The sequence below is a fragment of the Chenopodium quinoa genome, unplaced genomic scaffold (assembly GCF_001683475.1).
Source record: "Chenopodium quinoa cultivar QQ74 unplaced genomic scaffold, ASM168347v1, whole genome shotgun sequence".
Lineage (NCBI taxonomy): Eukaryota > Viridiplantae > Streptophyta > Magnoliopsida > Caryophyllales > Amaranthaceae > Chenopodium > Chenopodium quinoa.
Window position 1 is genome coordinate 3,743,197 of NW_018745413.1, and position 26,789 is coordinate 3,769,985.

At 35.4% G+C, this 26,789-nt stretch overlaps 3 protein-coding genes and 1 pseudogene across 6 annotated transcripts; all 4 read right to left on the reverse strand.

The window, feature by feature from the left end:
• Positions 1–506: 506 nt before the first annotated feature.
• LOC110713475 (MLO-like protein 15) lies at positions 507–5,466 on the reverse strand. The gene is made up of 14 exons (XM_021891917.1): positions 4,925–5,466; positions 4,643–4,845; positions 4,098–4,214; positions 3,990–4,003; positions 3,309–3,361; positions 3,100–3,182; positions 2,433–2,507; positions 2,266–2,354; positions 2,111–2,160; positions 1,951–1,991; positions 1,618–1,827; positions 1,443–1,510; positions 1,276–1,336; positions 507–674 (listed from the first exon to the last, which is right to left on the reverse strand). The coding sequence occupies exons 1-14, from the start codon at positions 4,989–4,991 to the stop codon at positions 507–509; spliced, it is 1,299 nt and encodes a 432-aa protein (XP_021747609.1). The 5' UTR covers positions 4,992–5,466.
• A 939-nt stretch (positions 5,467–6,405) lies between these two features.
• Positions 6,406–11,194, reverse strand: LOC110713346 (annotated as a pseudogene).
• A 105-nt stretch (positions 11,195–11,299) lies between these two features.
• On the reverse strand, positions 11,300–14,964 carry LOC110713345 (MLO-like protein 1). Of its 2 annotated transcripts, none has more exons than XM_021891802.1 (14): positions 14,685–14,964; positions 14,542–14,599; positions 14,263–14,450; positions 13,939–14,055; positions 13,744–13,807; positions 13,548–13,636; positions 13,325–13,399; positions 12,994–13,082; positions 12,867–12,916; positions 12,723–12,763; positions 12,309–12,518; positions 12,146–12,213; positions 11,982–12,042; positions 11,300–11,624 (listed from the first exon to the last, which is right to left on the reverse strand). In XM_021891802.1, exons 1-14 carry the CDS (start codon positions 14,808–14,810, stop codon positions 11,484–11,486), a joined length of 1,377 nt encoding a protein of 458 aa, XP_021747494.1. In that variant the 5' UTR covers positions 14,811–14,964; the 3' UTR covers positions 11,300–11,483. The 2 variants fall into 2 exon arrangements, with proteins under 2 accessions (XP_021747494.1, XP_021747495.1); XM_021891803.1 differs by having other exon boundaries at positions 13,744–13,801; positions 14,685–14,963.
• A 3,044-nt stretch (positions 14,965–18,008) lies between these two features.
• LOC110713330 (protein CDC73 homolog) lies at positions 18,009–25,688 on the reverse strand. 3 transcript variants are annotated; one of them, XM_021891787.1, is made up of 4 exons: positions 24,542–25,688; positions 23,294–23,376; positions 23,048–23,163; positions 18,009–19,492 (listed from the first exon to the last, which is right to left on the reverse strand). In XM_021891787.1, the coding sequence occupies exons 1-3, from the start codon at positions 25,584–25,586 to the stop codon at positions 23,074–23,076; spliced, it is 1,218 nt and encodes a 405-aa protein (XP_021747479.1). In that variant the 5' UTR covers positions 25,587–25,688; the 3' UTR covers positions 18,009–19,492; positions 23,048–23,073. The 3 variants fall into 3 exon arrangements, with proteins under 3 accessions (XP_021747479.1, XP_021747480.1, XP_021747478.1); XM_021891788.1 differs by lacking the exon at positions 18,009–19,492 and adding an exon at positions 22,122–22,604; XM_021891786.1 differs by lacking the exon at positions 18,009–19,492 and having other exon boundaries at positions 22,834–23,163.
• Between the last annotated feature and the right edge of the window lie 1,101 nt (positions 25,689–26,789).

The following is a 26,789-nucleotide window of genomic DNA, read 5'->3' on the forward strand; positions in this document are numbered from 1 at the left end:
CATTTGCTGAACAGAGCTGAACTGAATTGATTGGAGCTGAACTGAACTGAACTGAACTGAACTGAACTGAACTGAGCTGAAATGAATATTTTATGAGAGAGGGAAATTAGGAGCTGAACTGAACTGATTGGAGCTGAAATGAACTGAACTGAAATTAAGTAAATAAATACAGGCCCTAACACACGTGCCAATGTAAAAAATTATATAATATGTTATTAAAAATTTTGAAAATATAATGAAAATGAACCTCGAGATTAATCCGAAAACATATTACACAATTACATTGGTGGGAGTAAATCACGCAAGATAGTTAAATTAGAGCTTCTGAAAAGTTTCAAACTCAAAACTTGTCAACTAAAATGAAAAACAAAAAATAGAAAAACGATGATACATCATACCCAATCGGTTATCAAGTAGGGTTAGATAACCAATAGTTATTATCTTAAAAATTGCCAAATGTTTTCTAGTTATCCAATTTATTAGTGGTTTGCTAAATCATGACTTATTTATTCTGTTTCTTCAACAGTCTGAATACTTCCTTGTCCTTCCAGCTGATTTTCCATCTCAACTGATACAATTGTATCAGATCTTTCAGGACTGCTGCCTTCTGTAACACGGTTGCTAGACTCAATGCTAAGCCTTTTCATTGCCTCTTTATTGTAAGAATTTCTCATCTTCAATAGAACAATACAACATACACATTATGACATTTCTTTCGTATAACACTAGGTTAGATCCCGTGCCATGCACGGTGATCTATAGTTATAAACCAAATTAGCCCCGTGCGATTGACGATATATAAAAAATTTCAAACCATTAATTGCAATGGTATTTAGATCTAAATAATTTTGAAGATGGTAAAATTTAACCAAATTATACAGTACAGACTACTCTTAAATCGGGAGTAAATATATTTGGAAGCCAGATAGTTTTTTTTTTTTAATTTTTTTTTATAAATCCATAATAATGTAAAAAAAAAATAAAAAATAACATACTTCGTAATATAATAATTATCTTAAAAAAAAAATGTACTCAGTAGATATTTTAATAATTTAAGGTAAAAAATAAGAAGGTTTAAAAAAAAGTAAAAATAAAAATAGAATATGATGTCAGCAATTGATTTAAGCGGGAAATTATTTACCACAACTTGACATCTGTACAATTTAAATAGGAGATGATGTCAACGGTTGTTACGTTAGTTATTTTTATCGATAGTTATAATGCATCATTCCTTGTTCTGTTGTTAAAAAATGAGTAGGGTCATGAAATAATTACCTGTGTCACAATTGCATAAAGTGGTAGAGTGCTATAACTGCATATGGTTTGTATAACCACCCTTCAACAAATGAGAAACAAGATTCATAAGATCAATTAAATATGTTACACCTAAATCCTAATAAAATTTAATGTAATCAACGAATAAGAAAGTTTAAGTAATTTACATTATAACAATTCTTGCATACACAAATTTAGTTTCACCCATGACACAGGAGTGGAAACCGAACTTTAGCTGTAACATAAATATCAACAATGAACCAAGATCGATGTCAGTCTATATGAGTTATAAAATTAGTAATATGAAACTTAGAACTACAGGTAAAGGGTAGGAGATCTAACCCATGTCCAGAAGAAAATTGCAATCCCAAAAGAGTTAAAAAAAAGGATGATATGGATCAATAAGAGGACATATTTAGGTTGGCTGAACCAAAAGAATGAATCTGAAGTTTGAATTTGTACTCCTCCAACAATCACGGTATGTCTTTGAGCAACATAGATTGCTAACTCTGTGATCACTTGTTCTAGTTTGGTCTCAACAATAAGTAAGACCTATAAACAAACAAGAATTTCGATATCTCAAATCTGTATAAATCCATCTGATAATGTTACTTGTTATGTACTGCTAGTAAGCTAGTTCGCAATGTAAAAATGACTATGTTTTGAGGTACTTACAACCAAGGGAACGAATGATATCCAAAAATATATGTTCCAACCTGCAATGAATCTTAACATGTTATGTGTGTATAAGTAATAAATTAGTTGCCACAATTTTTAAGTTAAGTAATACAATGTAAATTACAGAGTTTTTTGTGTTATTTCGGACAAAGTTTACCTGCCACATTGAGTGTAAAGGAAATAACGACGAATATCCAAAGGAACCAACTGCAATGATTTTTTTTTTTTTTTTTTTTTAAATGTTAGGGACAGTAAAGATTGAGGTCAATATTAATAAGATGTTACAGAAGTCCGTGTGAAATGAGATTTTACTTAATTGAGACAACTTTCTGAAAATCATGTTCATATGCATACACCAAGTATTTTTGAAAGTTAAATCTTTGATCCGTGTTACAATGTGTCTGCAGAAGGCAAAATAAATCTTGTTGTTAAGATTAATTCATTAGAATATGATAAAATCGCACAAAGACATAATTTACCAATGTGAAGCCCAATCTCATTGCTGCGTAATCTGCTTTTGTTAATATCCCAGCTAGATGCTTGAAGAATGAAATCTGAAAGAAAAATATGAAATCCTGAAAAGTATACTAAATCTTTCTTAACAGGTTATACTTAATTTTAACAAAGGATTGGTTTCAAGAAATGACTAATGTATATATGTTTCGAGTACTTGATGAAGATTTAGCTGAGCCAAAGTCGTGACATTAGTGTTATCTCAGTCTGCAATGTACTAAATCGAATAATAGAATCTACAGAGTTCAGAGCTTTAATGTATGTGGTTAAGCCTATGTTTATTGTGGTTAAACATATGCATATGGTGTGTAATAATGTTCATAGATCATAGATACCACGGCTGGTCTGAATGTTTGGCAGATCGATTGTCTAGTCTGTTTAATGATTTTTACAAAGGCCAAGTCTCTTTTGTTAAGCTTTGAGTACCATAGTTAAGCTGCTAGGAAACTTGCTTTGAAGTAACATGCAAAGAGATTGTTTCATAATTTGGTCGTACAAATTACTAAAAACATATTTTCTATTGTTTTGCACCATTTTTAAGTGTAGGATGGTTTAACGAGACCTGTAAATCTTCAACAACAATTTCATGAAATTACAACTGTAATAATATCAGTCCATCCTGTTAGTACTTACCACATAATGTCGTTTGTTAGCATCATCACCTTTGCACCTCTCCTTAATAAATGTAAGGCTTCGGACATGTATTACTCTGTTATCTAAAAGAATATAAGATCATAGACTGTTAGCAGTTAAAAAAAAAAAATTGTGTAAAACCTCAAATGTATCCTTAATGGTTGATTTTCAAAAAATGGAAGGAGATACTAAAGGTTTTTTCGGGATACCATTATTGATATCATTCTTATTCTGCTTCCTTATAGATCTCTCCCACTTCTTCCTGTTAGGATTAGTGTGGAGATAGATAAATACATGGAGACATAAGGAGATTGCATAGAAGCTGCCTTATTGTTAAGGTTCGACCAAACTTGTGAAAAGTTCGGTCGAACCCGGTTTTAAGTCAGTAGGTGCACCAGTTTTCATTTCTAGAGGAGGAGTGACCAAACCCAAGGAGGTTCGACCGAACCACCCCAGGTTCGACCGAACTCTGGGTAGGTTCGGCCGAACCTCCCTGCTCCCTATTTCGTCGCTTCGTTTTCGGCTTGTGCGATTTGCTTTAATCTTAGCCGTTGGATTGTATTTTCTACCTAGACTATATATACCTTTTCTAAGCCTCTTTGTTGATGATTCACAAACATTTAAACACATAGAGAGGTTTTGAGAGAGTTTGTGAGGAGCATTTGAATTCTATACAATTCATGCTTGTAATTCTTGAGTTCATTCATCATCAATATTACTCCATAGTGCAAGGGTGGGTTTTTTCTCCCGGTTCTCGGGTTTTCCCACGGTAACATTGTCTTCCTTTTACTTGCTTTAATTCCTTCAAAGTTGTTCTTGATTGTTATGCTTGTTTGTTCATTGCTATTGTGGGTTGATTGCAAGTTAGTTGAACACTTTAATCCTTACACTTCCAATGACTTATCTGTAGCGTGTGAGGAGCATTTAGCACACATAGTGATCTATCAGTTCGCCGGAGTTGTTAGAGCTCTCAAAGGTGTCTAAAGTATAGAAATTACCTTCACTTCTCCTAGAAGAACCGTCAATGTACAACACGCCACATGAACAATTGCTAATATAAAGATAAGGATATGGAGTTCATGAAGTACACCAATAGATACAAAAGAAACCTTGCCCTACACAATTACAAAATGTTGATGATTAGATTGCAGAGGATCCAACCACTTCTACTAAATTTTGTTTATTGAGTTTTGATTTTTGATGTTAATATATTTTTTTTTTTTTGTTGCATTCATTAGTTTGTTAAAATCATTAAGATTTTAAGACAACTAATCAATTTATAATGTTTCATGCTTAACATTCCAGGTTTACATGAGTGCTATGACGATTACTTGAGTAGAGAATTAAATAAGAAATTCCTTATGTTCATGCTAAAGACACTAATAGAATAAATGTTGAATCAAAATGAAAATACACAATTAATTTTGCAGATAAAATGTTGAAATTGATCATCAAAAGCCTGGTTTCTACATTTTTTTTTTTAGTTTGATTATGTTTCATGCATTTATTTTTAGCTAGACAAATTTAAGACATGAAAGAGTACCGATGGGCAGGAAGAGATATCCTCAGCAGCTAGGAGGTGACGTCCTCCATTGGAAATCTGAAGATGAGAGGTAGCTTTACTGGTTGACTTGTCATCGCGACAAGGGATCCACTTCTCAGTCAAATGATCTGATATGCACTTATTTGCAATGTCATCTTGGAAAACAGCAAGCAGCAGAGATACGAAGCCCAACAATATCAATTCTGCAAGAGAAGTTTCGTTATGACACAACACACCAGCCGAAAAAAGGTATGACTGGTACAGGTTTTATTATCTGATCACCTTCTTTGATCTTTTGCAAGGCCTTATAGAGAGATTTTCGTTTCTTGCTTTTTAGCATCTGCAACATACATACTGTTTTTAGTTTCGAGAGACAAAATTCTTGGGACTAATTACAGTTTTGGAACAAGAATGGATGTCAACTAGCTTAGTTGGTTAAAATCTTAGGGGTGGTATTCAAGACCTGAGATCGAATTTCTTCTACATCACTGCCCTTCCGGCTCTCTTTACAGCAAAAATAAAAAAATAAAAAAAAAAGCAAAAAAACAGTTTAGGGTTAGGAGGGAAAAGACTTGCCTTTCCAAGGTAACAAAGAATATTATCAATGACCCAAGAAATGCCAACAATAACTAACACCACTATGCCAATCACCCACGACGGCGTAGACTCGTAGGGTAGTCCTCCTCCTCCTCCGGCCATCCTTTCCTACCTAGCTATTGTGCAGTCACTCTTCCCAACTATCTCGGTAATGTATCCTAAGATAACCTTAATGGTTTTATACTCTATATTTGTCACAAGTAATGTGCTTGCACATCTGTATTCATAATTTATTAATAATGGTATTAGCTAGCCTAAGAATTGTCAAACGTTTTTTAGCAATATTGAAAAGGCAACCACCATTCCTAGTATATTTTCTATGTAAGATGGTATCGAAAATCATTGGAAGGTTAGTCAATCTATTTCAATGGCTTTGCATGGCTATTTTTCGCAATTGATGTTTGCACTCTGCAGTACAGTACAGGTACTATTGTTTTTACATCCAAGTTTAACACTAAGGTAATATATATTGTACTATATGCTATACATGTTGGAATAAATAAGAATTGTTCAATCATGCATAGAAATTATTTACGCGATTGAAAGCCTGTAATGAATGCTATGTGTAATACTCTATTCCTATAGTTTCGGAAAGTGTTGACATAGATATGATTTTAAAATAACTTGTGATTACCTTACCTTGCCATGTCCTTGACTTAGTTCATGAGTTTCTCTTAAAGATTACCAAATGTAAATTAGAATATTATTGAAATAATTAAGGCCAACTAACTAAGGATATATACCATCAGATTATCTGGCTGCTTAGTACAGTCAAATTTGTCTGCAATATACAAGTATATTGACAGCCCTTTATAGCAATTCATCATTCATTATTCTATACCGAAAGTTTATCATAATAGGTACGTGCCTCATAATCGTGGTTTAAATTATAGGTTGAAACCTGAAGAATAATGAAGACCCTTCTTTGTAATTGTTTTTTCTCCAGGTGTGATTAACCAAAATTAGATTTTTTTTAATAAATTCCTAAATTCTACCTGGGTTACTTCAGCTAGCACAGTTCATAAACTTCTTTGAAGTGACAGAGCAAGCATTAATTACCGTCGTAGATAGAATGATAGGTGTTTCAAACACCAATCCTCGTTGAATGAAAATCACATAAATACACATATACATGTTTGAATGGAGAATAAAAAATTCCAAACTAAGAACAAAAGAGATTCATCAGACTCTTTAAATTCTCTTTTCGATATATATTAAACATTTTGTTCCAAATATACAATGTACATGCTGTCAACTATATAATCCTCAATTAATTTATTGCTAGCATCACTACTTGTATTGTAATTTGTAAAAACGTGAGGCAGTGCCTAGGTCACATACTAGTTTATACTGAAAAAGTGTCTACTTGTTCTTACATTGTATGATAAGATGAGTGATGACACTGATAAGGAAAAAGGCAGAGTAAGTCCAGTTGGTGTTTCTCTCATTCCTACACATTGTTTAGTTCTTTTATTTTCCTTTCAGAAATGTTATCGTTCATTCGTTCCCCCTGCTGATTGTCATCTTAGTTCAAGTTGTTGCGTTTCATTCCTCAGAAATCCATGCCTTTTCATTGCTGCCTCATTGTAAGAACTTCCCATCTTCAACAGAAAAAACGTTACAAGTAACAGTAACACATTAGAAATTAAAACATTTTGATATCGAGTATTCCGTAATATGGAGTAACTGATTTGTTCTTTTTTTACCTGTGTCACTATTGCATAAAGTGGTAGAGTGCTATAACTGCATATAGTTTGAACTGCCACCCTTTAACACAAGAAAATGAAAATTCAGATTAGTATATTTATATTTCATATGATACATTAATAATAAGGTAAACAAGCAAAATGATTTGTATTACATTATACTTATTCTACCATATACATATTTTGCTTCACCCATGACACACGAGTGGAAGCCGAATTTAAGCTGTCACATACAGATCAAACACCAAGATGTTGTCAATTTTAAGAAATTTTTATATTCTGGATTGACTTGTAGTTAACATTTAACAAGGGATTGAGGGTCTAACCAGTGTCCAGAAAAAAATTGCAAACCCGAATGAATTCAGGAATAGGATGACATGTATCAAGCAAAGGACAAATTTAGGTCTGCTGAACCAAAAGTATTCATCTGATGGTTGAAATCTGACTTCTCCGACAAGCACGGAATGTCTTTGAGCAACATAGATAGCCAACTCTGTGATCACTTGTTCCAGTTTGGTGCCAACGAGTAGTAGGAGCTGTAGATACAAATCAGGTAAGTGTTAGAGCTATGTACTCGGTATTTCTAGTATCTAATGAAGATATTCTATGATCTGCAATGCATTTATAAACAGTGTATACTTTGTATTGTCTACTTACAATCAGGGGGATGAATGATATCCAAAAATATATGTTCCAACCTGCAATTAGTGTTAACCAATCAAAAATACATACAGCCATATACGTGTGTGCATGTGTAAATATGTATACTCCCTCCTTACTTGCCACATTGAGTGTCAGGGAAGTAAAAACCATAATCCAAAGAAACCAACTGCAGCCAAAAAATAAAAGTAAACATTAGAGAAAGAAGAATGAGATATATTATAGAATACTAATCTAGTATGAAGTGTAATTACCTGATTGAGACAACTTTCTGAAAATCAGCTTCATAGGCATACCACCATGTACTTGTGAAAGTTAAACGTCTGATTCGCGTTGCAGTGAGTCTGCAGAAGAGAAAAGGATCTCGATGTTACAAAACATCAAACAGAGAATGCTGTGAAATAAACTCTATTCAAGCCTTGATGTCATTTTACATGGCACTATTACCAAAATGAAGCCCAATCTCATTGCTGTGTAATCTGCTTTTGTCACTATCCCGGCTAGGTGCTTGAAGAATGACATCTGAAAGAAAATTGTGAAAGTTATACTGAGACTTCCTCTATGGTTTATAATATATATATGTGAGAAATTAATAAGGATAGTTTCAAGAAATAGTAATTCCTCAGTTCCTCCATTTCTCTTATGCTAAAGATTATTTACTTCTTTTCTATTCAGTTTCATGATTCTTTTTCTCTGGAATTGTCTAAGTTGCTTCAGAGTTTCACTTCTGGAATTTGTGCTGCAAGAAATTAAGTGCATTGTGTTTTTTTAAGCTATAATGAGTGAAATGGTCTTCAGGGTTAAGTTTCTCATAAAGCCATACAGGTTTGAACTTAAAACTATGCTTAGTTATGGTATGTGCAAGTTTATAAATTTTGCTACTGCTTTGAAGGACTGATATGATATCTTGTCTTTGTAAAATCCTAACTTTGGCCATCTCTCTTTCATTAGGTTTCCAGTGAAAGAAATGTCTCTAAGTAGCATTGCAATACTGTAATCTATATAACGTTGTAACTCTAAGCATGATTTCATATAGAACATCAAATAGTGAACTGAAAATTGCAATTGATGATAAGATTAGTTTTGGATCAACTTCGAGTGATTTAAATTTACTCACCGCATAATTTCGTTTCTTAGCATCAACACCTTCAAACCGCTCCTTAATAAATGTAAGGCTTCTGATATCGATGACTCTTTCTGTATCTGTATGAACATGATCATCATAGTCTTAAAATTAAAATGGTTGGAACTTATTGGAATCAACTCTTAGCGTACAGTTACCAATACAACAGAAAGAGATTACCGTTGTTAACATCAATCTGCCTTCTTATAGATTCCTCCCACTTCCGCCACTGACTTATCTACAGCTTGCAATGTATACAACAAGAGAATCATTAGATTGGAAGCTTTTCTTACTGTACGATGTCTTGAAACCACTCAGATTTGCATTGCAGAAAAATTCACCTTCACTTCTCCCAGAAGAACTGTGACTGTACAGCTCACCAGATGGACAATTGCTAATATAAATATAAGGTAATGTAGCTGATGAAGTACACCAACAGATACAAAAGGGGCCTTTCCCTGCACAGCAACAGGTGGGAGTGAGCGAGCTTGTAATGGGGTCAATGGCATGTGGAAGTTTTGCTTTAATATGCTTTGTTGTTCATCCATTTATTTTGTAAGATATAATAGAATAGTTTACTGCTAGTTTCGTATGGAATCATAGAATGCTCGTCGTGCATTAAGCATTTTCATCTGTTTTTACGCAATGTATTCCTACTGTTTTACTGAGCAAGATTACACAGTAGAATAATTGACATTTAAATATCTAAATGTGGCAAACTGATGACTAAAAAAAAGGCAAAGAATTCCTTCAGATATTAAAAGGGTAAAAAATGAAGGATTCCACTTGTGTTTCAGGCAAACAATGTTAGCAAGACAGATTTAAGACCCAAAAGAATACCGTTGGGCAAGAAAAGGTGGTCTCCTCAGCTAGAAGGCGGCGTCCTCCACTAGGAAGATGAGAGATCTGAAAATGGGACATATCATTACTGGTTGACTTTTCAACATGACAAGGGATCCACTTCTTGGCTAATTTTTCTGATATGCACGTACTTGCAATATCATCTTGGAAAACAGCCAGAAGCAGCGATACAAACCCCAACAGCATCAACTCTGCAAGTGAATTTTTAGAACTCAGTTGCGAGAAAAAAGAAGCAAAAGAAGACATGGAACTAGAAGTTGGTAAATAACCTTCTTTGATCTTCTGTAAGGCATCATAAAGGGGCTTCTTTTCCTTTCTTTTCAACATCTGCAAGCGTTTTTATGGTTTTAGCTTTGAAAAGAGAGAAATGTATAGAGAATAAGGTCTGATGCCTATGGGAGGGGTAGGATGAGACTTGCCTGACCGAGGAAACTAAGAAGTTTTTCGATGAACCAAGAAACAGAAACCATCAGAAACACCACTGCTCCAATGATCCATGATGGTGTAGACTCAAACGATGGCCCTCCTTCTCCTCCTGCCATCTATCTGATTTCCGGTGTCACCCTTTTCTAATTGGCTCTGTGAATAGTATCCTAACATAATGATACATTTATCGTGATGAATGTGCTTGCACATCTTTGTTCAGGAGAAATGGTAATGCCTTGACTTACCAATAATGCATTAATTCATTAGTTTATATTAGGAAGATTTAAAAGTTGTCTTCCAAGTTTCAAAGTCAATCCCAGTTTCTTTCTCAATTCTCTGACTCATGGCTACTTGCTTTTAATTGCTAAGATAGTGCTGTTTAAGTTGCAGTTGAAAATCATTTGAAGATTATTCATTTGATCTCAGCATAGATATTTTTTTGTTTAATATAACTTGTTAGTTTAATACTATATCCCATGATGATTTTTGTGTCTGCACTGCAGATATTAACATTTAAGATATATTGAAGTTTTATGGAATATAAACTTCAATATATATTGTGTGCGGAATCCATATCCGAGTAGTTCAGAATTACCCAATCATACACTGAGATTTCTTTTTGTGATTGGAAGTCTGGTTCAAAAGCTCTGTATCTATGTTAGCTTGTGTGGACATAGATATGGTCTAAAATGAGCATAATCATGCTGTCTAACCCTTGGCTCGTTAATTATAAAAGTCAAAACAGAAGACAATTAGCTACATTGTCTGCCTGCTTGGTGCATCTTGATCTATTGCTATCAATATCCCTACATTGCAATTTTATAGCTTACACTCATGCATAACCGTTGTACATTATTCATTTCTGTACCTTGGGTCTCTGGTTTCAAATTGTATTTTCTCCTTGTATGATTGACCATATGCTGCTCTATCATGTCTGCAACTAAAAAAGTACAGAAAAGTGCCAGCTTGCTTAAGTGTTTATGCGTTATGATGTTTACTTTGTCATGTGTCATAATACACTTTCCTTCTGCATTTGTCAATCAAGTTATTAGATGCGAGATACAAATTGTGATGATCTATTTGGAATGCAAAGTAAATTGCAGTTCAGGATGATCTATTTGAATGCAAAGTAAATTGCAGTTCAGTAATTCCATCTTAAAGTACAATTTCTTTTTTTTTTTTTTTGTTTTTTGTTTTTTTTGTTTTTTTTTTTCTGTTCCCATTGTGTTGCACAGAATGTTATTCTAGAGTAAATTCATAGAACAAGAAATAAGGGGTTGATTGTTTGCTCTAGGAAAAAATAAAACTCTTATATAAACATGTACTATGTAGTATATATCCAATCTGCAAGACCTTGTAACACTGCAATGGTGCTAATTTATACATTTTCACGCATGACATTCTTAAGTCTTATTTATAAGCGGCTTACAACTAGTCTCGCATAACATCGATTGCAGTTTGAAATAATTCAATGTTGTTCCTGGTGATTGGCCATCTCAATTGATGCTGCTGCATTGGCTCCTTCTGCAGTCCGGTCTGCAATGGCATTAGGTCTGTTAAACCCACTGCCATATCTTTCCATAGCCTCCTTATTGTATGAACTTCCCATCTTTAATAACAAAACAACAGAGTTAATACATGTTGGGATGATCCCCCCCAAATCCAAAATTAATAAAAGAAAGAACTATGCAGTAGATTTTAGAAGCTAGAAAGTTGCATTTTCAACTTTTTTTTTTTTTTTTTTTTTTTGAAGCAGCTTTAAATGCGGAACACCTTAAGTTGTAAGATGAACACAATTAAAGTGATTGTCATTTATCTCTTAAAAATTCTGATCTGGGCATCAAGAGTGGATTTTCTCCTTACTCAGGAGGGGTTCTCCACGTAAGAATCTTGTGCGTTATTTTTTTTTATCACTTCGTACTTTATTTACTCTCGATAATGATCACTAGCTGGAAGGATGATATACCTGTGTGACAATAGCAAAGAGCGGTAAAGTACTGTAACTGCAAATGGTTTGAACCAACAACCTAAAGCAAGGAAGTATGAAACGAGGTTAATTAGTTTATAGAAGTGCGAAGACTGATAAATTGAGAAAAAAAAAAAAAAAAAAAGGTATTAAAGTAATGTTACATTAAAATGATTCTTGAGAGCGCGAATATTGGTGTGCCCATTTCGCAAGAGTGTAAACCAAATTTAAACTGTTGCAGATCATGTGTCAAGTTGAAGTTAAGAGCTTGCAATAATATAATTAATTTCGAATTAGTATTTTAGTTTCAAGGTGGTAAGATCTAACCCATGTCCAGAAGTAGATTGCAGACCCAAATGAATTAATGAAAAGTATGGTGTGGATCAACAACAGGACAATCTTGGGTTTGTTGAACCAAAAGTAGTCATCTGATGGTTGAACTCTTAGTTCTCCGAAAACGACAGTATTCCTCTGAGCTATATAGATAGCTAGCTCTGTGATCACTTGTTCCAGTTTGGTGCCAACTACTAGTAAGAGCTGAAGATAAAAACTCTTTTCGTTAATGAAGTAATGAAGACATCAAGAGATTCTACTTCATTACAGAGAACAAACAAAGAGGAATATGGAGCAAACAAAAAAGAACAGTGGAAGTATATGTAAACTTCGGGATCAAAGCTTACAAAACATAATGAATGATTTGAGTAATACGGAGTACTGATTGCTTTATCTATTAATACTTACAATAAAGGGGATAAACGCAATCGCAAAATATATATTCCAACCTGCACATGGAAAAAATGAAGTTAAGACAATCCACTGCACCATTCATTTATATAAACCATACATTTGAGGAAGATAGGGAGGCTATTATGTTAGATAAAATACCAGAAACATTCAGTGTCAATGAGATAACCACAAACAGCCACATGAACCAACTGCAACCAGAAATGATGCAGATATTCATAAGAATGAATGATTGAGGACCTCACGAATTACTTAAAAAGTGATTTACCTGATAGACACAATTTTATTAAAGTCTGCTTCATATGCATATACGATGTATTTGTGAAAGTTGAACCTTAGATTTCCATCACAATGGGTCTGCAAAAGAAATAAAGATGAGCTCATGAAGCAGGAATTTTATTATGTTTACTGTGTAATGATCAAAAAAATAGGAAAACAAGGGGGAAAATTACAGAATAGTGAAAGGAAACTATATATCCCTACTTAATACAGAGTATATGTGATAAAGAATATTTTGTGTACATTCTCTATCGATATGAAGTGTAGTTAAACCAATTATTCGCTCTATTTGTAAAGACTTGATAACAAATAACAATTACCAAAATGAAGCCTGTTCTCATAGCTGTGTAGTCGGCTTTTGTTACAATCCCAGCAAGGTGCTTGAAGAATGAAATCTGAAAGCAGAATGTAAATGTAAATAAAGCTGTAGATGATCTGCCTTCGTCTACTTAAGTTATACTAATTCCATTTTAGGGGGAACAGATACTTATTATATCCACACTGGATTGTTGAGAAAAAGTGATTTTAACAAACTCTACATACCACATAATTACAGTACTTGGCATCATTACCATCAAACCGGTCCTTGACAAATGAGAGGTTTCTAACATCTAGTACTCTCTGATTGTTACCTGTATCAACAACAATGACAATAAAAAATTGAGATCCACAATACAACGCTGGAATTTTCATAGTTCTGATCAGAATCCTAATAAAAAAAATGATTTTAATTCATTACCATAATCTGCATCAATCTGCGTTCTAATAGCATCTTCCCACTTCCGCCACTGAAATATCTGCAGCTTGTGAATTGTTATGACATAGTAGAATATCATTAGTATTAAATTGGGAACATGGTTTATTGGCATAAGTTCATACATCTAAGCTATGGATGGCTCTCGTGCACCTAGAGATGATATGCATAAGAAATTACCTTCATCTCTCCAAGAAGAACTATCAGGATACAGCTCAGTACGTGGACAACTGCTAATATAAAGATGAGGTAATGAACGTCATGAAGGACACCACTCGATATGAAAGGTACCTTTCCCTGCAAATGTAAAGACAACGAATAGGCTTTGTAATGTTTTTCTGTAAAAGTCATGAATCTTGAAAGCTGTCAATTGCAGTATCTGAGAGCATATATACTTGGCAGTAGTCAGTAGAAATTCATGTCAATTCACTAATTAGCCGCTTGCCTTCTCATTAAATGTAACATATTTTCAGACAGTACTTGCTGGATATGAGAGTGTCATACCTGGTCGCAGTTAGACTCACTACTGCCAGCTAAAAGGCCGCGTTTTCCTCCTGTGATAAGACCGGCAGGAACCGAATCATCATTACAAGGGAGCCATTTTTTAGCAAGTTTTTCTGGTATACACACCGTATGAACCTTATCTCCAAAAACAGTAAGCAGCAAAGATATAAACCCCAATAGCATCAACTCTACAAGATCAAAAAGTTGTACAGGACAGCAGTCAGCTATCAACATGCTACAACAATCAAACAAAGGCGAAAATTTTAATAAGAAACTCACCTTCCTTGATCTTCTTCAAGGCCAGATTAAGAGGTTTCTTCTCCTTTCTCTTCAATAACTACAAACATGAAACATAGCACGTTATTTTAGTAATCTGTCAGCTCTGAAACGTCTATTAGTCGAAGAGAGTAAAGAACACTTGCCTTGCCAAGGTAACTCAGAAATTTTTCGATGACCAAAGAAATAACAACAATCACAAAAACTACTGATCCTATCACCCATGATGGTGTAGCCTTAAAGTCCAGCCCTCCTCCTCCTCCTCCAGCCATCTTTATCTTCCTTAAACGAGATAAGACGACTAATACCTGACTTCTTTAAATAGTACTCGCATATATATTTAGTAAGCATGATGTCGTCAATTCAATGACATAACACCATTAACGTGTACTATATGGCAATACACAATTGACCCTTTGAAATTTCTACAATATTTTTTTTTTGAAAGAAAAATTTCTACAATATTAGTAAACGCTACTTTCTGTTTTATACTTCTTTGTGATTATATTTATTGTCTGATGTCGACTTATCTTAGGGATAGTTTGTAGTTTTGTACTAATGTTCTATTTCTTAGACAGTTGAATTGTTAAAAATCACTAAACAACAAAGAGTGGATATAATATGCAAGGACTGAAGTAGCATGTCGAAATTGAAACTTTCTAAGCCACACCTTCCTAATAACGGTTGTTGATCAATCCAAAACTCAACAAGTCAAATACTAATACTTAGGGGTGTCAATTCGGTTAAACGGTTAGGGTTTGGGTTGGGTTATCAGTTTCGGGTTATAACGGGTCGGTTTATAACGGATTGAAATAATAAGCGGGTCGGTTTGGGTCGGTTTTGAAAATTATCGGGTCAGTTCGGTTTGGTTTTTTTAATTGCATTTTCTATTCGGATCGGGCCCTTATCGGGTCGGGTTCTAGATGGTTCGGGTCATAATCAATTTGGGTTGAACTGGGTCGGTTTGAAAATGGGTTTAGCCCATTTAATGTGGGTTTCGGTTAAAAACAGTTCGGGTCTTAATCAGGACGGGTCGTAATTGGTTTGGGTCATAATCAGTTTGGGTTTAACTGGGTCGATTCGAAAATGGGTTTCGGTTCAAAATAGATCGGGTGAAATCGGGTCCAACCATTATTGTTTCGGTTATAATCGGTTTAGATTGAACTTGGTTGGTTTGAAAACGAGTTTACCCAATTCGAAACGGGTTTCTAATCAAAATCATATCGGGTTAAAATTGAGTCGGATGATTATCGAGTCGAATTAGTCAGATAATGTGTAGGAACGAGTCATGTTATAATCAAGTCAAGTCATAAATAAGTTGGGTTTATCGAGTAGTGGGTTGAAACAGATTAGATCATAAACATATTGGGTAACAGGTTGTAAATGATTCATTCATAACGGGTTACGGGTTTTAAACGGTTTGGTCATAACGGGCTACGGGTCGTAAACGGTTCGGTCACAACGGGTTACGGATTATAACCGGTTCGGTCACAACGGGTTACGGGTTGGAACGATTTAGGTTTATCGGATTTTTATCGGGTTTTAACGATTTTCAGTTTAAAACGGGTCGGGTTACTATCGGGTTTAAACGTAATCGGTTTGGGTTGCTTTCAGTTTCGGGTTGTAACGGTTTGGCTTGATAACGGGTCGGGTTAGTAACGGTTTGCACAAATTCGGTTTAGTTCAGTTTCGGTTTGGAGAAAATTGGGTCGGGTCAGTTTTCGATTTCCAAAATACGGGTTTTAAACAGTTCAGTTCCTTTTCGGATCGATTCGAAACAGTCGGGTTTAACGGTTCGGGTCAGATTCTGACAGCTCTACTAATACTTTAAAATTTAAGAACTGGAGGCCAGACCGGTTATATTTACTATATGATCAGACTAAACCAAACCAGTTAAATTCAGACCGGACCGAATATGGAGAAAAAGAAAAGGAAAACATTTACTGTCTTTTTCGAAAGCCTAACATAAAAGTGATCATTATATTAAATTCTTTCCAATATGTTAAGTGCAAATTCTATGCTACTCGTTGGAGTACCGTGTGCATGGTGCTCCAAGTTTATAAAATTTATGTTATTTTAATATGAACTTCTTGTTATTTTAATTTATATACATGTTATTTTAAAATCAGTTTATGTTATTTTATATTTCCATGTTTTTTTTTCAACATTGATCCTTTCACTGTACTCTAAATTTATAAAATTCATATTATTTGATATGAACCACTTATTATTTCAATTTATATATATGTTGTTTTTTAATTAAGTACATGTTATTTTTATAAATGCATCTTTTTTTTATGCATGATGTTGAAGTAAATAAGTGAATAACATAATTATTTTAGGAAAATAACACAAGGTTTTAAACAAAATAACGCAAGACTTAGGCAAAATAACTCAAGTATATAGGGTGTGAAATACCATGATCGAGGAGTATATAATACTAATTGATATTAAGGAGAAAAATAATCATCTAGAGGTTTATATTAATAAATGTAAGCAAAATATCAATTCAGTCCAAGACCAGTTTTAAAAAAGTTTTGAACCAATATGGTTCTTTTCGGTCTAGTCTAGTTCATTTTTCCAATTCTAACCAGTTATTATACACCCATACCTCCTAGTGTTAACCAAACTTTCCATAAATTACACCACCTACATGAAACATGGGCATGTCCTTACATTGCCAAAATACTTTACAGCCATTATGAAGTCGGGCAGCCCTTAAAACAGTTTCTTACACTACTTAGTAAAATGAAAGTGATGGGGATTATAATTGGCAAAATTTTCCTAACAATAAGGACATTACCCTACTATATATTAATTCTGCTTGTACAAGGGTATTTACATCATCAAATTAAAACTATTGTGACAATTTGTATATCCAGAGGCGTACACAAGTATACCGAGTTTCTTGTTTAAAAGGTGTAATTTCAATTTAATAGGTAAGTTGATTTTCAGTGTCACGTATGGACAGTGCAGGTGCACATTTGGTGCTGAAGGCTTTGCCTCTTTGAGTGTTTTGGGATATAGCTTCTTCAGCTCAGAGCAGGGGTACTAAAAATAACTATATTTTACTGTAATTTTTACAGGTTCTCCAACTTCTCTGTCTGCCCATCTCAAAATGGACTTCAGTGCCAACATCAGGTAGTAGATGCAGCAGACACAAGGCTGGTGATTTCCGCACACCATTTCAAATTTCTGTGCTCCACTTTTACGCAAACCACTCCTCATGAACTTAGGACTTGGGGTGTGTCATGCGTATATCAAACTTGGTGCAGAGATCATTTCCCCAGAAATAAAGATCCTAATATCCTTGCATTCCTCTTCCTGATCTTTTAGTATTTGTCCCTTTATGATTATAGCCTGCATTTGTTGTTTACTTGCTTCAACTATATTCGCCTTTGAATTACAATAAATAACACAAAAGAGATCAGTTGTCCACCATTCCTGCTCTACCTGAAAATCTATAATGAAAAACATCAAACCAGCGTCCGACCAGAATAAGTTTAAAATGGTAACCATAGTCAAGAGAAGATGAGGCCAGCCCTGCTTATGTGAGAAAACAGCTTCTACATGAAGGGCAGAAACAGAACTCATAAAGGTTGCTCTGATGATTCCAAAATGCAACAGTGCCTATAGAAGACAATGGAAAACTGATTGCGCCAAAAAATAACAAAACTGCAAAATTTCACAGTAATGCAGTGTGATAGCATTAGAATGGCCCTTCCTGAGTCCTGACACATTTTTTTTACATAGCGTCCTTAGATGAGAGAAATTGGAGAGAGGGCCATTGTTTATCATAACGCAAAAATGTTGTTCCTAACAGATAAATTGATATTTCAGCAATGAATCCTAAACCATTCACCAATGGCAGGACTCGCATTGAACATGGGGCTCTAAATAACCCAGAACAACTCCTCTGTGGCCAAACTACATATTCATGTTCCAAGGTATCCTCAATAGATAGGACCACCAAGAATAGCATTACGCAGCGTTTCACCAACACACTGTTGTCGTTACCATGCATTCTTACATTTCTCAACTCATCAAAGCCATTGAAGTGCTGCAATCAACTAGCAAGTGCCAGTGTGACACATAATCTGTACAGTTGAGGTTCTTCATTGGTTCTCAACATCAACCAAACAAAAGCTGTAAACTAGCCAGATTCCTACATAAGTCCACAGACTTAACCATCAAGAAGAGTAAAGGGTAGGCTGCAGCAGCACATAATCTTCACACTATTATTCCAAAAATTCCAGCTTAATTTTATGATCAATTACTCACAAACTCACAATACAATTGCAGTACAATCATTAATTGCCTTATCATTAAGATGCCCCTGTAAGGGAAATTCCCAAACATATAGTTTGGACAAACTTGTATAATCAAGAACATACACAAAATAGTTGCTCCGTACTCCAAACATCTTCCCAATATCATATAATCAGGACAATCCCAATTTTAATTCTGACAAATGAGCAGATATGATCAGCCTGAAGAGATCTCACCCATTATAAAGTAACATATAATTGCTCTTGATAACAAAATGCCAAAACCACTTTCCTTCAAGAGCTATATTTTTAGAACCTAAACCTCCTTCCTGGTAAGACACACCAAATCAGCACAAGATGGTCTCTTCACTCACCAGTTTAAAAGTTTGTCGATACTATTCACAGCCTCAACTGAAACCACAAAAGGTGAGAGCTAGTAAAGAGGAATGCAGAGCAAGCTAGATTGCCTCAAGGATCTCTCCAAAAACCTTTGAAAACATCCAATACTGCTAAAATTCTAGTATCAAAAGGTTCCTGAAAGGCTTCAAAAAAGGATTGCCTCCAAAAGGCAACACCCAAATAACTGATAAAGTCTGGATTTCACACCACGGTAAAGCAGCAAACTCCAGAATAGCTAGGCCACATTCAGAATAGTTTATCTTTAACCCTGAAATCAACTTGATGATCTGCAAAATTGTGAGCACCCTCTTAATAAAATATCAATCTCTGAGCTAAAACAAAATAATATCACTGAAAATGGGACACCTGGACTTCTTCTCCACACTCAAAAATCCTCCAATAGTCCTAAAGACACTCCCTACTAAACAAATTATCCAGCAATTCAGCTACAATGGCAAAAAGAAAAAGACAGTACATTCCCCTGCCACAGCCTCTGTCCAGTGTTTAAAAAAGTGCGCCTTGGCGAGTTGGCGCCGAGGCGCAAGGCAAAATGGGGTAAGCGCTTAACTTGGTCTGGGCGAGGCGCATTTGGTTAGGCGCAGGTTAGGCGCACCTGAAGCAAATTTCTGCCAATATTTTAACTGCTCGCCTCAGTGCGCCTCACTTCAAAGAGGCGCATTGAGGCGCGCCTTAGGCGCACCTAGGCGCTGCATAACCCTTTTAGCCTCAGTGCGCCTTGAGCTTTTTTATACATTGCCCCTGTCATGAGAAAACCACTGCCCGGGTGGCAGGTGCACCACTCACCTACCCTAAAAAGAAAGCCTGAGGCAAGTAACCTCTGATCCATCATCCCCATCAATCTCCGTATGCTATCCTACCTAACCACAAGGATCTAACAAATGCTGTAAAGCAGCCTCCCAGTCTCCCACAATGGAATAGAGTGCAAAAATTTGCCACAAATTTAGAAGCAACTGAAAGTAACACTCAAATTTAAGGGGATGTCAAATCTTTTAAGATAATAGGATCTACCATCCGGAGGCAGAAGATGTGGTCCTCCAAGCCCTTAACTACGACTAACAAACACCATTAGCCATAATTCACAAGGGAGTAAAAAGCCTTAAACATGATTACGACTATAGCATACAAGTGTGGCGAGAAGATAAATCTAGCCACTCAAAGTTGATAAACTCCAAATAAAATCGGAAAATTTTTGTGAGCTACTTAACACTATTTATTGAAGCAACTACCATATATGTTTGTTTTTATAATCAAACTACCTAATATTAACTTTTTATTAATTTTTGGCAATAAGAAAAGACAGAATTGCTTCAAAATTCCCCCTAAGTACACACATTTTGCCCCCAATCACATCCAATTGACAAACCCCAATGTTAATTCTAATCCCTTAAATTGAAAATTTAAAGTGTGAATTTAATCCTTTTCTTTTGCATGGGATGAGGTGTTTTGGCCTTCTTTGAAGATGCACTTTAAATCCTTCCTTTACCCTTGTAATTAAGCATGTGACGAGTATGAGTATGAGTATGAGTATGAGTATGAGTATGAGAAGAGATATAATCAAAATTCATTCGTTGTCATGTAAACCAAATGAAAGAAAAAGTCTTAGAAGTGGACCCATAGACAAATAATTGGACAGAAACCATCATAGGGTAGTGCCACGACCCAAAATAAACACTTCCTCCATTGTTTTAAGTTGCATCACTTTGCAAGTTGCGGAATCCTAGGCCATTTTTGGAGATGAGAGAGATAGAGAGAATAAAAAATGAACCCATGGGAAAGGAGAGAGATACAGAGAGTTTATTAGCTAAAAAGGAAAGGAATGCAACTAATTTGAAACTTCTGTTTTAGGAAAATGATGCAACTACAAAGAAGCGGAGGAAGTAATACGGCAACTATGTCAGTTAGTTGTTCACAAATTTTCCATATTCCACTACTTTGGAAGTGAGAGTCTTTGGCTCAAAATATACATTATTTTCTCTTGACTTTCCTTTTGGGGTTATCAAAAAGAATCTTACGGATGTGGTAGAGAAACCACCTTGAACCTCACGCTTCCATTTGTAACTACACTTTCATGTGTTTCTTTGTGGCTTATGAAAAACTACATTTTGATGTCATCACCAATTCAGCACACTTTGGATTGATCTATATTTCTGTTCATGAGCTGCATTATTACGTATGATACTTGATGGCAAGCATACAATGTTCAAATTGGAAAATTAAATTATATATTGATGTGAGACAATAAAAGCACCGAACAGTTCCAACCATTTGGCACTTGTACTAGAGATTTAGAAATTCATCCAGAGAACATTCTACTGAAATAACCCCTCGAATATACTACTTCAACTTGACATCTAGGAATATCAACACTTCTTCAGACTAGGAAAGGAAATTGAGTAATAAAATATCTCAGCTTTATATAGCTACTCTACCTACATTACACTTATTCTACTAAAGAAATTCTATTCAGAAAGTAGCTTACACAACTCCATTTACATATACTCCCTCCGTATTTTTTTAAGTGATACATTTTCCATTTCCGGCCGTGTTTTTTTAAGTGATACATTTCCTTTTTTGGCAAAACAATACATTAAAATATTATATCTCTCTCCTCTCATGGCCCCACCCAAACCCACTACTACTTTTTTATTATATCTTTCCTCTCACATTCATTACTTTTCAATAAACTATTAACCCCACTATCTTTCTTTAACAATTTTTTAATACTCCACTACCCCACTTACCTCTTATTTTATTTAAGTCAATTAAATTGCCTAAAACTATGTGCCGGTCAATATGTATCACTTAAAAAAACACGGAGGGAGTAGGTCTTACTGAAAAGATCACATTATTTTCCTAAATCCTAATGCAAATATTTATATCCTGTTTGAAAGCATAATCATAAAATCTACATCCATTTGTATTATTTTATATAAAGATTAACAGGTATAATCATCAGTGGTCTTCACATTTTAATCCCATCTATTGTTTAAACCAAATTATTCAGCGATATGTGACTTGTAGAACTGGTAAAAGATTTTCAAATTCTAAGCCTCTTCCTCTGCTTTCCTTCATTCTCCTCTCCTCCCCACCTGACCATCCTTAACCCACCGCATCAGATCGCCCCACTAGCCCACTGCACATCCTGCCCCCTCCCACTTTCACCAGCCTGCTGCACCAACTGACCCACCAACCTAACCAGCCCACCCTGTCCACCTCCATAACTCACACCCTAGACACCTCAATAACAATCAACCTGCCAACCGCCATCAATGTCGTCATCCAACCAACACCACCCTAAAAGCCCCATCAAGATCGCCCTGAACACCACCACCCATTCTACTTCCAAGCACCCCCGCCCCCCAAAGCCACCATAACCACCTTGAAATGAAGGGGAAAGTAAGGTTATTCAACAATTGAGAATAAATGAGAAGAACTCCCATAGTTGAGATTATTCATATTAATTTTTCTTATTTAAAAAACAAAAATTAAATTGCATATAGCAAGAGAGGATTGTAAGGATTTACAAGGCTCAATTAAATTTGACATAGAAGGTAAAATATCCTATCCTACGAACATAGAAAAAAATTCGCTACTTAACGAAATCAACTAAAATATAGCTCTTGCAACAGCACAAATATACTAAAGAGCACAAAAAATGCCAACAGCATAACTTAAGTCATTATGTACAGTCATACGGCATACAGATTCAATTAAAAGACTCATAATATCCATAAATGCAATCTAAGGATCTCAATTCCTGTCATTTAAAGTTTAACTCTCAAAAAAACAAGGAGGCCAAAAAAGTTGCCAAAAGAGCTTACAAGAACTTTTCACATATAAGATAGCCTCAAGAACGTGATCGTGCTACAAATTCTTCTAACTTTCCCCATACTTCAAGAGCTGCTGCCCTATCCTGATGTCGTTTATTTTTGCTTATCTGTATCAATAAATTTAAATCTTTGTGAGATTAGAAATGATACACTAGTATCGAGTCTATTGACCCACCAACAAGAATATGAACATAAACATATGCATATGGAAGGAACCAAAGGCAAGGTCCAACTTACCGAGATTATTTTTACATTCCATTGTTTCACAACCTTTGCAGATTCTATACTATCATCCTCAAATCGCATGTAGAAACCTATGACTGTCAAATACACAGTCAAAATTAGGCTAGAAATAAAAACTGATCCAATGCCCAAGCAATAATATTAAAATAACTACAGCTAACCGACTCTAACTTGTTACTCCAAACCAAACAGTGGAAGCTGTCAAACTTAAATGCTTTAGTGTTAAACATTGTATTAATGCAATGATTTGATCTGAAAGCTTGAAATCATATTTTGACTCTTTTAACAATTCAGTTGCATCCCTGCGCTGAAATGTAAACAAGAAAAAGCAACTTTTTTTTTTTTTGACAAGAAAAAAAAAACATTTTAGATATGAAGAGTTTCAATAAAAAAGCAAGAATTAACCATTTTAAAAAACTTTCAAATTCATCAACATTGCCAAGGGCTGCAGTACTAGAGCTTTCCCAACCCGAGTTCTCTCAGAAATCATCATTATTAATCTAAACTCTTAATGAAAACATCACTGAGCAATTACACCAAATTGAAAATAAATTTGCCAATGTTCTTCCCCTAAAATCCTCAATAGTTAAAATCTTATTAAGTTACCATTTAGCTTAAGTTTCTAAACCTACACTTTCAACATAAAAACTTAGATCCTACACAATAAGTCCCACATGTGTCTCAATACATACCACACCAACCCCAGTATTTAATCAAACTACTTTGAGCGAAAACCAAAACATTACCAAGGTTGTATTACTACAGCTTATCCAAACCTATTTCTCTTAGATATCATCATTATTACTCTTAACTCTTACAGGAAAAATCTCTGAGCAATCACACCAAATTGACATGGAATCAGTCAATGTTCTTCCCCTCAGCATTTAAAATGTTACCAACTTTCCAATAGCTTAATTCTATACATTCAACATAAGCTCGTATCCTACAGTCCAACACAATAAGTCCCACATGTGTCTCAATATATACCGCGGTATTTGATCAAATGATTCCAAGAGGAAACCAAAGTATAAGGTTCTAGTAGAGCTTTTCAAAAAAAATCTTACAACGTAGTATTTCTACTTACACAACAAAGTAATGCAAACATAACAAACAATTGTGTGACACATATATCAGCATCAAATAACCATATGAAACAAGCTACAACAGCTACAAAGTCAATCCACAACACTTCAGAAAACAATGTGATCATCAGAAAATCAGATCAAAGTTTTGGCAGCTTACTCTTATTAAATATCTCAACATGGTCTTTAAAGGGCCAATCTTTAAACTGCCATTCTTTCCCAAGCACAAAAACCGCCACAACACGGTCCCAATCATCGGCCTTCAAAGTCGAGGGTTTATCCCTAACCTCATAAGCAGTCATGACCTTATCCTTATCCCTACTAAACTTCTTCTGAACCGTGACACATTCCGGCTTCGGCCCCTTCATCTGCTTCATCTTAACATCGGTAGGTATAAAAACACCATCCTCCAAAAACTCCTTCACATTATAAATAGTAATCAAAGTAGTAGAAGCACTAGGCACCAAAATAATAGGCACCCCTTCCCCAATCTTTCCCCCACCTTTAAGCATCTTCGCTTTTGGCCCCGAATGAAACCCTTCATCCTTCTCCCCACCTAAAGGCCGCCCTTTATTCCCACCCACATTCGCCTCCTTCCTCTGCTGCGGCTTCTCCTGCTCCCTCCTCAACGCCCCAACATATATACCATAAAAATCGCGGTTACGAACCTGCAACACAGCGTTTCGATCCCGAAGCGGCTTCTCTCTCGCCCTTATCAACCCCATCAAATCAACCCCCTCACCACCACCCCCACCCCCCTCCTCCAAAACCCTAATTTCAGAATCATCCTCAATTCCCAAATTACTCACCCCATTGTTGTTCGGAATCGAATTAAAGGACTGGGGATCATCGGGCCGATACTCCTCAACATCGGTCGCATTCGGAAGAACAAACTGAATAGCTTCAGACGACGAAACCCGGCCTTCAAGATAATCAAGGAGAGGCTTCCGATCGACGTAGGTGACAGGAGGAATCCCTTGATTGGTGGAATTTTTGATGTACTCAGGTTGCTTGATATGGAGATTTTTGATGAAGAAAACTAGGGTTTCGAGAGTGTAGAGATTACCTTGCTTAGAACGATAAGCAGTTTCGGATTTACAGGGAAAAGAGTAGTGAGTTGAGAATCGGAATTCGTCTCCGACTCGGTGGATTTTGTCTAGGTCGCCTCGAATGGTGTAATCTCGCAGCGCTGACAGAGGATCCATGGAAGACTGCGAGAAAGAGAGAGAGGTGGTAGTGAAGTGGAGGGAATTTGAAGTTGAAGGTGAGACTATTTTTGGGGAAAACAGTGCAAAAAAAAAAAAAAAAAAAATAAAAAAATACAGAGGTTTATATGAGTCCTTTCCTAAAATAATGTTAGAAAACTCCAATTCGGTAATTTCCAAATTACAATCTCTTTTCTATACGGAGTCTATTCTGATTGATTGAATTGAAATGAACTGAATCTTTTGCGAAACAAGGAAATTAAAAACTAAACTGAATTGAATTTATTGAAATTGAACTGAACTGAAAATAATCTGAAGAGAACAGACCCTTACGCTATATAATTTGTCAAACAAAAAAGTAACACTATATTTTTTAATTTAAGTCGTAATTGTATAAAAACTAATAATTATCAATAATCATAAATTATTTATAATTATTACCTATGACATTAATGATTAATTTTTAGGAATTTTTGAGTTTCACTACCACCAAAATACTGTGTTTTACTTGTGCTACCTATTTAAAATTTTATTTTATTTTGCTACCACCAAAAGTTACAAAACATAGCTTTTTCTACCATTTAATAGAAATCATTAGGATTCTGTTAAGTGGACTCATTATCTCATTAAATAATGATTTCATTTATTTTTTAAATTTTTTTTAAAAAAATCATTGCTTCAGCCACCCCTCCACCATTCGTGTGCCGGCTGCTGGCGCCCAAACCATCCCCGGTCGGCGACCCCACCCCCTCCCTTTTTCCCACCCACTCTGCCCATCTCCCTCCCCTTTCCCACTCTCGGCACCTGAACTTGCTCAATCTAAGGTGAAAACGCAGGAAAACCTGCAATCTGATTTGACGCCATTGTTTCTAGTAATTGGAGCAGGAGTAGGAGAGAACTATACAACCAAATTCGACTTAACAACCCCTAACAAATCAGAATCATTAAAACAACTAGAAAATTCCCAAGTATTAAGAATTATCTGAGCAATCGAACTCGATAAATCCGAACCCCTCGAACTGAACCAGAAATCGAACCATATACCAAAATAAAAATTAAATCAAGGGTCTAACAAAGTGAAATAAGGGTTTCTTTGGGTTTTAGAGTAGTTGATTGGATTAATGCTGGGATTGCCGGCCAGTTTCGACCGAAAATTCGCTGAATTTGAAGGTTTTGGGGTTGAAATGGCGGAGAATTGGGGAA